Source organism: Budorcas taxicolor, chromosome 11 (genome assembly GCF_023091745.1).
Source record: "Budorcas taxicolor isolate Tak-1 chromosome 11, Takin1.1, whole genome shotgun sequence".
Lineage (NCBI taxonomy): Eukaryota > Metazoa > Chordata > Mammalia > Artiodactyla > Bovidae > Budorcas > Budorcas taxicolor.
The window spans coordinates 108,967,134-108,985,317 of NC_068920.1; the positions used below are offsets into that span (position 1 = coordinate 108,967,134).

The 18,184-nt window shown below is 46.3% G+C and overlaps 1 protein-coding gene across 2 annotated transcripts in view; it reads right to left on the minus strand.

The window, feature by feature from the left end:
* The window catches only part of ELMOD3 (ELMO domain containing 3), a 32,066-nt gene extending 14,144 nt beyond the window's left edge, over positions 1–17,922 (minus strand). For both annotated transcript variants that reach the window (XM_052648349.1, XM_052648348.1), the window contains exons 1-8: positions 17,761–17,922; positions 15,907–16,193; positions 12,235–12,312; positions 11,194–11,263; positions 7,275–7,343; positions 6,233–6,324; positions 4,228–4,351; positions 3,879–4,001 (exon numbers count right to left, since the gene is read on the minus strand). In XM_052648349.1, the coding sequence (XP_052504309.1) occupies positions 3,879–4,001; positions 4,228–4,351; positions 6,233–6,324; positions 7,275–7,343; positions 11,194–11,263; positions 12,235–12,312; positions 15,907–15,957 (607 nt within the window). In that variant the 5' untranslated portion in view covers positions 15,958–16,193; positions 17,761–17,922. The remainder of the gene's footprint in view (positions 1–3,878; positions 4,002–4,227; positions 4,352–6,232; positions 6,325–7,274; positions 7,344–11,193; positions 11,264–12,234; positions 12,313–15,906; positions 16,194–17,760) is intronic.
* Positions 17,923–18,184: the final 262 nt, after the last annotated feature.

Here is an 18,184-nt window from a genome sequence, read left to right on the forward strand (position 1 = left end):
AAAAGGCTGCACAGCAAGGGGGAGCAAGATTCCAGTCAGAATGAAGGCTGCCAATCAGGATAGGGAGACTACTCTTGCTATCTGGCTGGGCCCAGTGTAGTCAGTCATGTCCAACTCTTTAGGACTCCACGGACTATACAGTCCATGGAATTCTCCAGGCCAGAATACTGGAATGGGTAGCTGTTCCCTTCTCCAGGGGATCTTCCCAAGCCTGTGATCGATTCCAGGTCTCCCACATTGTAGGTGGATTCTTTACCAGCTGAGCCACCAGGGAAGCCCAAGAATACTGGAGTGGGTTGCCTATCACTTCTCCAGTGGATCTTCCCAACCCAGGAGTCGAACCGGGGTCTCCTGCATTGCAGGCAGATTCTTTACCAGCTGAGCCACCAGGGAGGCTAGTAAAGTAATGCTCAAAATTCTCCAAGCCAGGCTTCAGCAATATGTGAACTGTGAACTCCCAGATGGTCAAGCTGGTGTTAGAAGAGGCAGAGGAACCAGAGATCAAATTGCCGACATCCGCTGGATCATCAAAAAAGCAAGAGAGTTCACGAAAAATATCTATTTCTGCTTTATTGACGATGCCAAAGCCTTTGACTGTGTGGATCACAATAAACTGTGGAAAATTCTGAAGCAGACGGGAATACCAGACCACCTGACCTGCCTCTTGAGAAATCTGTATGCAGGTCAAGAAGCAACAGTTAGAACTGGACATGGAACAACAGACTGGTTCCAAAAAGGAAAAGGAGTATGTCAAGGCTGTATATTGTCACCCTGCTTATTTAACGTCTATGCAGAGTACATCATGAGAAATGCTGGGCTGGAAGAAGCACAAGCTGGAATCAAGACTGCCAGGGGAAATATCAGATATGCAGATGACACCACCCTTATGGCAGAAAGTGAAGAAGAACCAAAAAGCCTCTTGATGAAAGTGAAAGAGGAGAGTGAAAAGGTTGGCTTAAAGTTCAACATTCTGAAAACTAAGATCATGATATCCAGTCCCATCACTTCATGGCAAATAGGTGGGGAAACAGTGGAAACAGTGTCAGACTTTATTTTTTTGGGCTCCAAAATGACTGCAGATGGTGACTGCAGCCATGAAATTAAAAGACGCTTACTCCTTGGAAGGAAAGTTATGATCAACCTAGACAGCATATTGAAAAGCAGAGACATTACTTTGCCAACAAAGGTCTGTCTAGTCAAGGCTATGTTTTTTCCAATAGTCATGTATGGATATGAGAGTTGGACTATAAAGAAAGCTGAGCGCTGAAAATTTGATGCTTTTGAACTGTGGTGTTGGAGAAGGCTCTTGAGAGTCCCTTGGACTGCAAGGAAATCCAACCAGTCCATCCTAAAGGAGATCAGTCCTGGGTGTTCATTGGAGGGACTGATGTTGAAGCTGAAACTCCAATACTTTGGCCACCTGATGTGAAGGGCTGACTCATTTGAAAAGACCCTGATGCTGGGAAAGATTGAGGGCAGGAGGAGAAGGGGACGACAGAGGATGAGATGGTTAGATGGCATCACCGACTCAATGGACATGAGTTTGGGTAAACTCCAGAAGTTGGTGATGGACAGGGAGGCCTGGCGTGCTGTGGTTCATGGGGTCACAAAGAGTCGGACATGACTGAACTACTGAACTGAACTGAACTGAATGTCATCAGAAGAATCCTTAAATGTGTGAACAGGGAGGTAGAAACACATCATCAGAAAGAGGGATGTGAGGACAGATTTAGCTCTGAGAGATGCTGTGTTCCTGGCTTTGAAGGAGGAGGAATGTGGGAGGCCTCTAGAAGGTGGAAAAGGCAAGGAAACAGATTCTGTCTTGGAGAGTCTAAAAAGGAATACAGCCCTGCTGTGACCTTGATCTTGCCTCAGAGAGACTGTGTCAGACTTCTCAACTACAGAACTAGAAGGCGGTAAATCTGTGGGTCTTTTTTCTTTTTGGGCGGTACTGCACAGCATTTGGGACCTGAGGTTCCCATCCAGGGATCAAATCTGTGACCCCTGCATTGGAAGCACAGAGCCTTAACTGCTGAGTTGCCAGGGAAGTCCCTCGTATTGTTTTAAGCCACTAAATTTGTGGTAATTTTCTGCAGCAACAATAGAAACCTACAAATGCCTTTGGCATTTGGCGAATGCCTTTTACACAAATGCCTTTGATAAAGGTCTCAGTAAAGAAATATCAGATGTAAAGAACCAAACAGAAACTTCAGGACTGAAAAATATAATAACTAAAATTAAAAACTCATTGGGTGGGCTCAACAGCTGAATAGAGACAACAGAGGAAAGAACCAGTGAACTGGGAGATGGAACAATATAAACAGCTCACTCTGAATAACAGAGAGAAAAAACGAAACAGAATGAACAGAGCCTTAGGGACCTCTGGGCTGTACAGCTGCTGCTGCTATACAGACATCCCCTTAAAACGAACAGAGCCTCTGGGACTAAGAGGAACAGTAACAGAAGATCTAGCATCTGTGTGGTCGGAATTATACAAAAGAGGAGAAAGAGAAGGGCTGAAAAAAGTACTCAAAGCAATAATGGATGATAATTTACCAACTTTGGCAAAAGACGTAAACCTACAGATTCAAGAAACTGAGCAAAACCCAAAGAAATTTCCACTAAGACATATCATAGTCAAACTCCTACAAACAAAAGAAAAAAAGTAAGCAAAAAGACCTTGAAAGTAGAGAGAGAAACCACTCCTCATTTACCGAAAAGCAGTAATTCAAGTGCCAGCAGAATTCTCATCAGAAACTATGGAAGCCAAAAGGAAGCAGCCTATTTATTTGCAAGGGATGAAAGAAAAGATCTGTCAACCTGGAATTCTACATTCAGAGAAATGATCCTTCAGGAGTAAAGGGGAAATCGAGACATTTTCAGATGAAGGAAAGCTAAGAGGATTTATGCTGGCTGACCTACTTTAGAAAGTGGCTAAAGGAAGTTCCTGAAACAGAAGGAGTGAAAAAAGAAAGAATCTTAGAGGATCAGAAAGGAAGAAAGAATACGGGATAGAGTAAACATATGGGTAAATACAACAGAATTTCCTTCTCCTCTTGAGTTATTTAAATTAATGGTTGAAAGAAAAATCGTAACACCGATATGATTCTCCACGTACAAGTCAATTATGTTATAGACGAGGGACAGTAAAGGGACTTAAACACACTGTCAAAACCAACAGAGCACAAATAAATTTTGAGCATATAAATTTCCTTTTCAAATCAAGATGTTTTCCTGTTTTATATAAATGTAATTTTATATATGGTTTAGAAAAAAACAGACAATTCAAAAACAGGTGAAATAATTTTGTTTCACTGAAAAAGTGAAATAATGTAAAACACAATTTTCATCAATACTAAAAAAAAAAGAACAAAAAGAAAACACTAGAGGACTTCCCTGGTGGTCCAGTGGCTGAGACTCCAAGCTCCCAATGCAGGGGGCCTGGCTTGGAACCCTGGTCAGGGAACAAGATTCCACATACCACAGCTAAAAGTTCCTGTGTGTTGCAAGGAGGACTGATTCCACGTGCTGCAACTAAGAATCTGAGCAATCAAATTAATTAATTAATTAAAAAAAACCCAAAACACTGGATTCTAAATCCTATCACTCCCATGCTTTCCATTCCACTAAGAGTAAATGTTTTACACTGGCCTGCAAGGCCCCGAGTGAACTATTCTTGTCTACTTCTGCCACTGTTTTTTCTCAAAAAAACACTTTCACTTCAGGGCTTTTACATTTGCTGTCCCCTCATCCTGGAATGCTTTGCCCCAGATATCCCGTCTCATGGTGCTGGGGTAACAGGAAGAGGACTATCTGGGTTCTCATGCTAGTCTTGGAATAAGGAGTCCGGGAGAAGATGAACCATTTCTCTCTCTTACCCTGAAAGCCCAGATCTTCCCAGTGGTCTCCATGGAGGGCACAGTCAAACTTGGAGCCAGTCAGCTTCTTATAGATGGTCTGCAGGACTCGGCCATGCATGGGGTCTTGGCTATCCAGGCCACCTGCCCCAAAACACATCCATGCTCTGCTGGTTTGGCCCTCAGGGGAGGACTGAGTGCTTCCCAGAGAATGTACAGCTAAGACAGACCCAGCCCGGACATCCACACCTGGCCCCCCCCACAACATGGTGAATGCGAGAGCCTCGGTTTAGTCTCGGCCACAGGATGGACAAACCACTCTCTCTGCCTGACCACTCACACAGCACCTGCCTTGCGGCCGTGCACTCACACTGAGCGATGGTCAAGACCAAGTCCCTTTCTTCACGGAGGCCCTGGTGGAGCTTCGGAGGCCCAAAGAGGTAGTGCCGGAGGGCAGCAAGCCCAGTCCTTCGGATGGTGGGCTGGATTCTTTTCTGGGAAGAAAGGTGCAGGAGTGGGCAGGGTCTTGAGTTCATTTGCTTTCATGAACTTACCATGAGGATCAGTACAGGACTGGTCTTGTAGAAACAAATGGTTCCCAACTAACTGGCTGGCCTCTGAGCCAGGGAAACAGGGCAGAAGCTGTAAAGCATCTGCTATTACTAAATCTCCAGGGGACTTCCCTGGCAGTCCAGTGATTAGAACTTCACCTTCCATTGCAGAGGGTTTGGGTTCTGGTTGGGGTGTTTGAGCCCTAGTTGGACAGCTAAGATCCCACATGCCTCCAAGCCAAAAAACCAAAACATAAAACAGAAGCAATATTTTAACAAATTCAATAAAGATTTTAAAAAATAAGAAAAAATTAATCTCCAGGGACAGGTTCTTCCAGCTCTCAGGTTCTTTATAAGCAGAAAGAGATGTCCCTAAGCCCAGATCTAATCAGCCTGTATTTAGCCTGTATCAGTCTGTATTTAGCCTCTGGGCTTTTCCAGAAATGGCTCTGTCACTGACTTCCAAGGAAGCTAGAGGGGACTGGCTACGGGGACCGGCATCTGATAGATGGACAGACACACAGACGCCAGGCCAACTCTCCCAGCAGGGCTGCTTCCACCCTTTGTAAGTCTGTGTTTGTCTCTCTGTAAAAGATATATAGTCTAACAGCCCTCTCAACTTCCAGGATAAGACAGATGGTGAGAAGGGGAGTCTAGGGCACTTTCTTGGAGCTGGATACCCCTGAGGGGTAGCTGGTGCCTTCTGTCCACACCACAGCAGCACTGGCTACAACAGCTCCTGCTGATGCCTCCGTGTTCAGAGTCACTACTGCAGGGCTTAGGATACTCTGATTTCAACAGGTTCCAGCTCTCTGGGATCAGTCTGATTCCTATACTCAGCCTCTCCCTTCGAGCCAGGCTTTAGGTTGAACATTTGAATTCACAGTCCTCTAAACTTACCACTCGGAGAAGGCAATGGCACCCCACTCTGGTACTCTTGCCTGGAAAATCCCATGGACAGAGGAGCCTGGTAGGCTGCAGTCCATGGGGTCGCTAAGAGTTGGACACGATAGAGCGACTTCACTTTCACTTTTCACTTTCATGCCTTGGAGAAGGAAATGGCAACCCACTCCAGTGTTCTTGCCTGGAGAATCCCAGGGACGGCGGAGCCTGGTGGGCTGCCATCTATGGGGTCGCAGAGAGTCAGACACGACTGAAGTGACTTAGCAGCAGCAGCAGCAGCAAACTTACCGCTAGGCACTCAAGATGTCTGCCAGCTTTTCATTTCCTCAGCACTCTTTTTCCAAACCCACATATTTTTTAAATTCCCAAAGAGCTTCTAGTTCTTCTAGGATATGGAAAATTTTCCTGTATTGGCCATGAATCACTCAGCTCTCTGGACAGACTACCCTGCTTCCTAGCATCTGATTCCAGACCCACCCCCACCCCCAACCCCCTGGCATCCCTAGGACGGGAGAGTGGGGAGCAGCTCCACGGACCCCGTAAGACAGGACCACTAGAGCTCTGAGGACACAGTCCCTGAGACCGCATGACATCTGGGTCCTCGGCCACCTGTGATCCTGTACCCTGAGATTTCTCAGACAGGAAAGAGCCCTCAACTGGAAGCTGCCCTCTTGCCTGCCCAGTGCCCTATCCTGTGCTTAGTTGCTCAGTTGTGTCCAACTCTTTGCAACTCCATGGACTGTAGCCCACTAGGCTCCTCTGTCCATGGGGATTCTCCAGGCAAGAATACTAGAGTGGGCTGCCATGCCCTTCTCCAGGGGATCTTCCTGTGGCCTATCCTGATGGGGTAGAAACATGGCTTGGGGGAAGAAAGCGCTTTGCTCAAGACCCCAGTGCCACCTCCCCGCCCCAGTGTCATACCTTGAAGGAGGAGAGGTCCACTGTCTGGAAATGCTGCAGGGCCTCACTGAAGGAGATGAGCTGCCCCGGCTGGTCTATGCTGGCCCGGCTCCCTGTGGCAAAAGGGAAGACACTCCAGGACTTGTGACAAGAGCCACTCTATCAGCAAACATGTACCAAGGGCCTTCTGGTTGTCACCTCTAAGCCCAGCACAGGCTTCCAGCTGTCAGTGTCAGACACCTACAGCTACAACCAACCCAGTGTCAGAGGGCTGGTGTTATTCACAGGGTGGACTCCCTTTCAGAGCTGTCTGGGTGGAGGTGGGCCAGGCCGAGCCCTGCAGAGTAGAAGCTGATCTGTAGGAGCCCTCAAGTCCACTCATCTGTGAGTGGGGTGCATCACTGCCTGGAGGAGGTACCCACACAGAAGCTTGTGACAGGTCTGTCTAGGGGCCTTTCCCGGGTTCTACTTCGCCTTCTCTGCCCTGGAGATGAATGATCTCTCCTCCAGCCTTTGTTCCAGGGAATTAACTCATCAACCAGCAATTCAGGTGACGGCTGATACAGCCCCCGTAACGTCTCTCCAGGTGCTCAAGTGGGGTCAGGCTAGATTTAGGTCTCAGTTCTCCCTTCCCACAGCTCCACCCAAACCTCCCAAAGGAACGAGACACAGTTCTGACAGCCCCCAGTGCCTTCCAGCAGACAGCTTCAACCTCCATCTCCAGAGATTTCCTTGTACAGTGAACAATCTGCTCAGCCTGATGCAGGGGTCCTGGCTGCCCAGCTCCATCCTTTGCCCGACCTCATCACCCTGCAGAAGCTGACCCTGACCATGGTCCTCCTTGTCTTCTCTCAGACCCCGTGGCATTCATCTCCCTTTCCTCCAGAGGTTGGAGGGCATCACCTTTGAACTGGGAAAAGAGGTTTTATTCTATGTCACATATCAAAAATGAGAACACTCAGGAATTCTGTCCTCTAATCCCAAACAGAGCATCAGCCTCGTGGGTGGACAGTGCCTTTAGCAGCAGCAGGCTGTGTGGAGAGGGTGCCATTCCTCTAGTTACCTGTCTCTGGGTGGATGCTGTCCACAGCTTCCCATTCTTCTTGGGCTTGGAGGACTTCTGTACTCACAACTGCAATGAGACAAGGACACCCCCTGAGATCTAGGTATGTCTGGATCACTGTCGTAGCCCCTGGCCTCATCTGCCTATCTTGCCAGACAGTTGCCAAAGTGAGCTTTCAAAAAGGCCAGACCTGATGCCAGCCCGCTGCATGGAACCCTCTATGGATTCTTTGTAATTCTCACAATGAAACCCCAACCCCTCCTGGCGCAGCTCCATCTCAGCCTGCAGCCAACTCCAGCACCACCCTCCCCTGGCACCTTCTTCAGCCTCTGGAATCTGCTTTTAGGAGCAGCACCATGAGAGCCCCCAACACCCCGTTCTTGTCACAGTGTGGTAACTGTCCTGCCTGCTGCACTGGGAGCTACAGGAGGGCCGGGTTCTTGGGGTTCAATGGGTGCACCATGAATGTTTTTGTTGCTGTTTTTGGCCACACTGCCTGGCATGCGGGATCTTAGTTCCCCAATTACCTGGGATCAAACCTGTGCCCCTTGCAGTGGAAGTACGGAGTCCTAACCACTGGACCACCTGCGAAGTCCTCACAATGAATGTTTGATGAGTGAATGAAAAGCACAATGAAAGGAGGGGGGACAGAAGGAAAACACGGCAGCAGGACAGGCTCTCTACAGTCACTGCACAGCCTTTACCCCGCACCATAGCTGCCACTCTCTGGACTGAATTCCGGTGTCATGGCTGTCACTGGCTTTTCCCCTTTGCTAAAGAGGACACAGGCAAACAGTGGGGAGGATGGGGAGGCTTCTGTTCAAACCAAACTGGTGAGCCTTCCAGCCTGGATAGTGTAAGCAAGTCAGGACAGCTCCCCTCTGCCTTGCAACCAGGGCTGAGGACTTTCTGCGACAGTGAACTGTTTTGGAAGTACACTTGCAAAAGGGCTTCCCTAGTGGCTCAGACGGCAAAGAATCCACCTGCAATGCAGGAGACCTGGGTTTGATCCCTGCTTTGGGAAGATCCCCTGAAGAAGGGAATGGCAACCCACTCCAGTATTCTTGCCCAGAGAATCCCATGGACAGAGGGGTCTGGTGGGCTACAGTGCATAGGGCATAGAGTCAGACAAGACTGAGCGACCGATACACACTTGCAAAATTAAAGAAAACCCTACCCCAAACTTAAAACACTAACGGATAAGGAGGCTGAGGAGGCTGCTGGGGAGCTGGAGAGGACCACAGTGAAAGCACCCTGTGGAGCCAAATGGCTTGTGAACTTTTTAGCTCCCTCACAAGCTGTGCTTCTCCAGGCAAGTTACTCAACCATCTGTAATCACTTTTGAGATTACTATGAGAACAGAGCCTAGGGGAGCATGTGGCCCAAGGTCACTTGCTTAATACACCTCAGCTAGCATGGCCAACCCAGTTGTGGACTCAGGTCTAGCAGGATTGTGGATGGTGGTAGCAGATGAGATGGATCTGGACTCTAGGACATGGCCAGTCCTTGCCCAGGGCAGTAGAAGGTACAACAGGGCTTCCAAGCTAGGCAACTTCAACGGGACACAGGATATTCGACCTGGGACCATGAGGAAAATAAAGACTTACGTCCAGCACGCTGGACCCTCGGGAAGTGAGCTCCAACGACAAAGGGGTTGAACAAGCAGAGTGGAACGGCAGCCATGGAAGTTTATCAAGATGATGAGTGCCCCCACCCTTCACCCCTCATCTACATCCAGCCTCACTAACTCGTTAATCTTCAGATCATCACAATGCAATTAATCTTTTACCCCATGCATCCCTGCCTATAAACACGTTGGTCAAAGGTTGTGAACCAGGAGTAGGAACCTCATGGGCAAGGGCGTGGGAGTTTACTGTGATAGCAGTGCAATTAAGAGGAAGCACACGGTCTCAAGGGGCAACTTCAATCTGGTGCCTGAACTAGAGACAAACATCCTACCCATGTAAGAGCATATTGCTCCTTTCCTAGTTCCTTTAGGACTCAAGGAGACGACTCCCACCTCTGCACACAATCCTGACGTAAATACTGTTTTCCCCACATGAACAGAAAAGCATGGAGCCAAAACCCAAATCTCTAGGAAGACCGTTCACGTTAGTATGGCTCTTTATCATTTTTCCTTGTGTCAATTACCTCCTTTACTTAAGCCCTTTTCTCTTTATTCACATAGTAAACGGCACTGCTGATTTAGTCAGCCTATTAATTTAAATTAGCTGAGTGCAGTCTGGAAAAAAAATGTAATTGTTCCAACACTTATGTGCGCATACTCAGTCATATCCAACTCTTTGTGAGCTCGAGGACTGTAGCCTGCCAGGCTCCTCTGTCCATGGCACTTTCCAGGAAAAAATACTGGAGTGGGTTGCCATTTCCTTCTCTGGGGGATCTTTCTGACCCAGGGATCGAAACTCAGTGTCCCGAGTCTCCTGCATTGACAGGCGAATTCTTTACCACTTTACCACCTGGCAAGTCCAGTGTAATTGTTTAATATGATCAAAAATATCTGGCATGTAACTGCCAGTTGTACTGAAACAGAAGATATTTTGGTATTTGAGGCAACATCTCTAATCAATATTAGGTTTGTCAACACGTGGTAAAGACAAAATTCAATTAAAAGAAACTTTATAGGGACTTCCCTGGCCATCATAGTGACTGAGACTTTGTCTTCCAACAGAAAGGGTGTGGGTTGGATCCCTGGTTGGGAAGCCAAGATTCCACATGCCTGAAGGCCAAAAAAATCAAAAACATAAAAAAGAAGCAATGTTGTAACAAATTTAATATCCACATGGTAGGGCAGGGGAGGGAGGTTCAAAAGGGAGGCGATATATGTATATTTGTGACTGATTCATGTTGTTTCTGGCAGAAACCAACACAACACTGTAAAGTAATAATTCTCCAATTAAAAATAAAATTTAAAAAATGGTTCTCTTTAAAAAAAAAGAAACTTCTGAGACCTTCAAATAATTTTTCTACACTGGAATATTTTTAATAGACTCCCATATTCTTGGAGATTACACATTCAATTTGCAAGATTTTAAGATAACAAAACACACCAATGAGTGCTCGCTATGATTCTGTGTGTTAAGCACTTTCCATTATCTCATTATCATACAGGTTCTGATACAACCCCAGTTTTACAGATAAGTAAAGTGAGGGTTAGAAAGATTAAGTTCCTTGCTTTGGGTCATGGAGCTGGTGGGTGAGAGTCAAGACTTAAGCCAGAGACATTTGACTCCAGAAGTGGTCCTTCTGAATTGGTGGAGTGTGCTTTCTTGTGCAGTATAATAGCAGGCAGAGTGAGCTTTAAATAGAGTATGAGAAGCGCCATGTCAAGCAGGTAAAAGAAGATTAACTTTTCAAAGCCTTTTCATCTACTCTGTATCATTTCAGTATCACAACATCCTTTAGAGCACAAAGGAGATATTGATATTTCCACTGTAGACACAGAGATAGTATGATTTCTCCAAAATGCAAATAAGCCACTAGCAGGGCTTTGGGGACCAAGTTACAACTCAGGTCTCTCAGGACCTCCCTGGCAGTCCAGTGGTTAAGACTTCACTTTCCAAAGCAGAGGGTGTGTGTGGGTTTTATCCTTGGTCAGGGAGCTAAGATCCCACATGCACTGCAGCCAGAAAACCAAAACACGTGGCAGACGCAATATTGTAACACATTCAATAAGAGACTTTAAAAATGATCCACATCCAAAAAAAAAAACCCTTAAAAAGAATGAACTCAGGTCTCTTGACTCCTAATCCAGTGTCAGTTCTAATTTCCCTTGAAGAAGGATAAATCTATAAAATTCTATAGGAAAAGTAGTGAGAGAAATTCAAGGAAGGAAAAGAAAGACCCACGAGCTCTGCCTTGAGTCCCACCCAGGCTCTGCGGGCCCTGAAGGGGACCTTACCACCAGGCTCCCAGCCGTTCGCCTCTGCTGTCAGGGCTTGGAGGACGCTGTGGTTCTTCAGCTCTGAGATCTGTAGGGGCAGGTGACCTTCAGTGTGAGGGTGGAGTCCAAGTCCTCCTATCCACACAAACACAAACTGCCCACTGTACCAAATGTTCTTGAAACTGGAGGCCATTAGAATCTGTCTTCCCAGATGGGTGGGTTAAAGCCAGTCTTACTGAGTGCGTGCTCAGTCGCTCAGTTGTGTCCGACTCTTTGAGACCCCACAGACTGTAGACTGCCAGGCTCCTCTGTCCATGGAATTTTCCAGGCAAGAGTACTGGAGTGGGTTGCTGTTTCCTCTTCCAAGGGATCTTCCCTACTCAGGGATTTAACCCACTCCTGCATTGACAGCTGGGTTCTTTACCACTGAGCCACCTGGGAAGCCCAATCTTAATGAGAGGCACCTGGAAAATACCAACTGGAGAAGTTGGGCAATGTAGGGACAAGTACATGCCCTCCTTGAAGAGTAAATCGGAGAAGGCAATGGCACCCCACTCCAGTACTCTTGCCTGGAAAATCCCATGGACAGAGGAGCCTGGTAGGCTGCAGTCCATGGGGTCGCTACTAGTTGGACACGACTGAGCGACTTCACTTTCACTTTTCACTTTCATGCATTGGAGAAGGAAATGGCAACCCACTCCAGTGTTCTTGCCTGGAGAATCCCAGGGATGGGGGAGCCTGGTAGGCCGCCGTCTTTGGGGTTGCACAGAGTCGGACACGACTGAAGCGACTTAGCAGCAGCGGCAGTGAAGAGTAAATGGATAAAAATCTAGTGGTAAGCTGTTGATATCCCCACTGTGCTTTATATTCTGCTTCATTACAACAATTTTCTGATTAGGCAGAGATTGTTTTGCATGTCTGTTCCCACTCCTACCCCCAAAATATGTACTACTGGAGGGCAAGGTCTGTGCCATCCTGTGTCCCGGCAGCTGGCACCACATAGCAGCATGTTACACGAGCGTCTACTGACAAAAGACACTGGGCTGTGGCAGTACGTACAGAAATTCCTCTGAAAGCCAGAAGAGCACTGCTGTCCTTGTCACATGGTGCAGAGGACCCAGCAGACACACTTTCAACCTGCAAGGCAAACGAGAGTCAGTCTCTCAGGCACATATCAGTCCCCCAGAGATGAGAGCTTGAAGAGCATACCCTTTCCCTTAACACACACACAATGGATTAACCCTGGAGAAGTCAACTACAGGTAATACTGTAGGGACAACTCCTGTTTAACCTGGTCTGCAAAAAGCTTAATGTTAATATAATCTCATACAGATTTCTTGGCCCCATTCAAAGTCTCAGGGCTCTGAGTAAGTAAAGTTGAGTGAGGCGGTTTCCTCATGTTCTGCTCAGCCAAATCTTTCCCCTGCTGGAGCTTAAAAACTACCCAACAAACCTTTTGCAACTCATATAAAAACACAAGGCTAATTTTCCTGTCTTTGGTGTTTAGTTGCTAAGTTGTGTCTGACTCTTTGCAACTCCATGGACTATAGCCCACTAGGCTCCTCTGTCCATGGGATTTCCCAGGCAAGAATACTGGAGTGGGTTGCCATTGCCTTCTCCAGGGGATCTTCCTGACCCAGGGATCAAACCCAGGTCTCCCACATTGTAGGGAAATTCTTTACTACTGAGCCACCTGGGAAGCCCTAATGCTCTTACTGTTAAAAAATGAAATCAAATCCTACAAGTCAGTAAGAGAAAAAAAAAGAAACCAGTAGAAAAATGGGCATGGATGTAGATGGTTTGCATAAAAGGAAACACAAACAGTTCTTAAACATGTGAAGAAACGCTCAACCTTACTCATAACAAGAGAAATGTCAACTAAAATCAACTAAAACTACTCTTGAAATAACATTTTTCACCTATCTTGTTATCAAAGATCAAAAAGCGTGGTGACACCGTGCTGGCTAGAGGACCAAGGGCTGTAAGACACTGGACAGTGAACTGTTACCACCTCTCCGGCTTGATAATATTGGACAATCATGTATGCTGTGTCTATCTGGGGCCTGCAACTGCATTTGAGGAATTTATCTAATATATACACTCATCCATGGGCAAAATGGCATGCTTACAGGGTTACTCGTGGCTTTGTTCGTCTGTTTTTGTTTGTTTTGGCTGCACTGGGTCTGTGCTGCCATGCCATCTCTAGCTGTGGTTCAAGGGCTTCTCGCTGCAGTGGCTTCTCTTGTTGTGGAGCATGAGCTCTAGGGCACATGGGCTTAGCTGCCCCCCTGGCATGTGGGATCTTCCTGGGCCAGGGATCGAACCCATGTCCCCTGCATTGGCAGGCAGACTCTTAACCACTAGACCATGAAGGAAATCCACGGTAGTACTGTTTATAAAAGCAAAAGGCTAGAAAAACTCTGAATGTCCACTGATGGGCTTCTTATTTTATTTTACTTTATTTATAACCCCCCCACCTGCCGTTTCACCGAGCTGTAATTGACATACATCCCTGTATAAGATGCAAGGTGCACAGCATAATGATTGGACTTATATACATTATGAAATGATGACCAGGGTAGGTTTAGTGATCATCCATCATCACCTATTGATGTTACATCAACAAACAAAAATTTTTTTCCTGTGATGAGAACTCAGGATTTACTTTCTTAACTCTCACTATAACACACAGCAGTGTTACCTTTTCATGTTGTACATTATATTCCTAGTACTTATTTATCTTCTAACTGGAAGTTTGCACCTCTTCACTGTCTAATCCCCCTTCCCCCATTCCCCTATCTCTGGTAGCCACAAATCTAATCTCTTTTTCTACAAGTTTGTTTTTGAATTATAATTCACTTACAACATGATGTTAGTTCCTAGTGCACAACACAGTGATTTGATATTTCTATACATTTCAAAATGATCATCATGATAAATCTAGTTGTCACTAGTGAACTAATTTTAAATAAATTAAAGCATATCCACTTAATGAGATCCTATACAGCCATTTAAAAAAAAGAGTAAGAAAGTACTTTATAAATGATTTGGAACAATCTTCATGATATTACTATATTAAGTGAAAAAGCAAAGGGCAGAGTATACTCTACCATTGGATTTTCTAAAAAAAAAAAAAACACGTAAATATATTTGCTTGTCTTTACAGAGACTATTTCCAGAATTATAGTCTTCTAGGAAGTACCAACTTCCTCAGCAGGAAAACAGGGTGGCTGGGGAATAAGAGTAGAAGATAGTTTTTTCACTAAATGTACATCCTCCATACTTTTGGATTTTGAACCATGTGCAGTATTATTTTCTCTAAGGCAGATAAAAGAAAAATAATAATAATTAAGGGAAAATAACTAATAAAGGTATCATTGTTATGTCAAGGCCCTGGAATCCCAGACTGTTCTGTTACTCTAACCCTGCTTACATATTTCTGCCAACTAACACTCCTTAGACACAACTTTGATTTTTTGACTTCTTTTTGCCTTCATTTTTGCCAGAAGAATGAACCCACAAACACACCACAGCAGAGCTACTCCTCCACAACTGGCCTCCTGGTGTCTAAGCACCACTGCTTCCCACTTAGCCAAAGTGAACGCACTGCTGCAGTTCCTCTCGCCTCCAGCCCTCGGGTCATGTGGTCTCGCCCCCACCTCCACCTTCTCAGTGTTTTCTGGGCCCGTCAAGATCAGCTCCATCTCCTCAGGGTGGCTGAGCTACAATGGTTTCCTCACATCTCTAAGTCCCATAGCCCCTCTGCATGTGGCACAAGGTCCTCTGCAAAAGACCCGTCTTCCCAGTCAGACTCTTCTCGTACACTTGTTTTATATTTCTCAGACCATCCGCACAGCGCTAGGCTCAAGATGGGCTTCTCTGGTGGCTCAGACGGTAAAAAATCCGCCTGCAATGCAGGTGACCTGGATTCGATCCCTCGGTCGGGAAGATCCCCTGGAGAAGGGGATGGCTACCTACTCTAGTATTCTTGCCTGGGAAATTCCATGGACAGAGGAGCCTGGCGGACTACAGTCCATGGGGTCACAAAGAGTCAGACACACTCGCAGGCTCAAGATACGTTCTCAATAATATCTGGTGATTCACCCTGCTGCACAACTCCCTGTAGGAGTCTGTGTGATCAAGACTCATCGCGTCCTTCTCTCCTCTCTAGTGTCCAAAGATAAATGTTCTCTGGAAGAACAGTTCACCTGTCTTAGGACAGTGAAGAAAACCTCCCTGGACTCCCAAAGCACAGGCTTTGTCCCCATTCTGGCCACTGAACCCCAAAGGCTCCATTTAAGACCACTTCTGGGCAAAGTAGGGAGAAAGATGGGGAATACAGGGTAAGCTGCCAGGCTCACACAGAGACGTAACACATGGAACCAGGGATCCTGAGGATAAACAGGTCAAAATGGGTGTTTGAGAAAGAAAGGGCCAGTAAACAACCCAAACTGATTGAAATATGTATTTCCTGGGAGATTCCAATTGAAACTTTCCTCCCACCCAAGCAAATCCAAACCCAAATCCTATAACCTACTTGGAAAGCAAACCATCAGGAAAGTCAACTGATCCAGAAGTGACTAAGAGCTTCTTCTAAAAGAATAAGAGAACTGTAAAGAGAACTATTCCTACACATTTCTAAAGGTCTACACCGTCTTGATATATGCTCTCTCTTATTAACAATACATCCCATACCAATACCTTCTTTCCCAAACGGATATGCTTGCTTACCTGTCCATCTCTTAATTCTTTCTCATGGAAAGAGTGAGAGTTTTCATTCATGACTTAAACTCATTTGTTCAAGTGACTTTTGTCCTTGGGCTCAGAAAGGAGTTTAACAAGGTCTGAGATTAGAAGCTATGGGGAGAGCCTGGGATTTGACTGTTCTACCGTTGCTCTCCTGCTTGGCAGTCATTCAGACTAAGAACAAGAAAACAGTCCCTGTGTGCCATCACCAGGGTGGAGGTTTCTGTGAGTCTTGAAAGAAGTCCTTGAGGACTCATTCTGGAGTCTCAGCCCTGAAAAAAAAAATTAAAGAAGGAAACTAGTTTCATCATTCAGTTATGCCTCTGACTTGAAAAATCTTCCAACAGGTACTTCCCTGGTAGTCTACTGGTTGGGACTCTGCTCTTCAAATGCGGGAGGCACTGGTTTGATCCCTGGTTAGGGAACTAAGGTCCCACATGCCACAATCTGTGGCCAAATAAATAAATTAAAAAAAATGATTATGGGATTTTAAATTATTGAAAAAAATCTTCAAGCAGCTGTAAACATATTCTGAATAAACAGGCTGCCTTAGTGAATGCCTGCTTCTTACTATCCATGTAACGGGACAGAAAGAAGGGGTCCCTGCAGGAGTCTAAGGGCTGGATTCTCAGTGTCCAGGAGGCAGCTCCACTGTAAGTGGTAAGGATCTGTTTTTCTATTTGCTTTTTAAATTTATTCTTAATTGGTGGATAACTGCTTTACAGGGATCTGTTTTTGACAATGAAGTTACTGAGATCTGGGGCATGATCTAAAAGTGAAAGTGTTAGTCGCTCAGTCTTGTCCATCCCTTTGTGACCCCAGGGGCTGTAGCTTGTAGGTTCCTCTGTCCATGGAATTCTCCAGGCAAGAATACTGAAGTGGGCAGCCCTTCCCTCCTCCAGAGGATCTTCCAGATCCAGGGACCAAACCCAGGTCTCCTGAATTACAGGCAGATTCTTTACCGTCAGAGCCACCAGGAAAGTCCACGTGTCTCAAAAGGGTGAGGATAATTTAGGGTGACACATTGGTGGGTGGTCTTAGCTGAAGTGTTCAGACTTTACTCAGGTCTCAGACCTGGCTGGGCCTAACACTCAGTTTGGTTCCTATGTTGCTATTAACAGAAACTCAAAATGCAACACAATGCCCCCCCTTCCTCAGTGAGCACCAGTACTGTACATGTGGCAGCTTCCTGGCCAGTGAAGCTAACTCTTAAGTATTTCTTCCCATGAGTCCACCTGAGGAAGTGATTTGGGCAGGCCCACACCTCACCATGGGAGAACTGGACATCATGAGTGCCTGTCACAACAAGAATCTGGGTAAGTGGGCAGGTGACAGATAGTATACCTCACAGACTTGGCTTACCTTTTTTTTTGGCTGCACTGTACGGCTTGCAGAATATTAATTCCCCAACCAGGGATCAAACCCCAGCCATCTGCAGTGAAAGCACGGAGTCCTAACCACTGGACCACCAGAGAATTCCCCAATTGACTAAGAAAGGCTGACTAAGAAAGAAAGGCAGCATTGCTCTGAGGTCAGCTCTTCAGAGAATACAATCTGGGTTCCCTACAAACTGGAGGCCAGTAACAAGATGGACTCTTTGTCAGGAAGCAGGATGCACTGACTGTTCCTAACACCAAGAGCCGGAATACCTCCTGATTGCTGGACTGGACACCTGGCTCACTATAACAGGGGGAGGGCAGTGCCCCCCCGTTATAGCAGCTCAGGAACCAACTCTCTCCATGTCCTCTGATGCCTCAGCATCTGCCTCCCTTTCCCCTCCTTCCCCCTTGACCTTCTCAAGTGTTCTGCATATGACAAAACACTCACACATCGACCAACCTTGGGAAGATGATTGGCAGGTATGGCGACCACAAGCTCAGGGAGGCTCTTCTATTACTGGGCTTGAACTGAATCCAGCAGTGTTGAATCATGCCCAGCTTTACATCCCTGCCAGTGCTCAGTTCTGGCTGGAGCCCTGCCAGGACTCCAACAGGGACATTCACAATCTGTATTAGAGAAAGAAATGAGCAGAAACTGTCAAATGAGCAAGGACTAGAAGTTATGATGTCACTCCTAATAATATTAGGGAAGTTCCTTGTGGCTGGGCCTGAGGAAATGGCCGTCCTATAAAGATGGATCCTTTTGAAATTAAGTATTTATGGTGCACCCACTGTATTTTGTTAATTAAAATTTAAAAAAAAATGGAAGTAGTGGCTACCCTGGTGGTCCAGTGGCTAAGACTCCACGCTGCCAATGCAGCCAG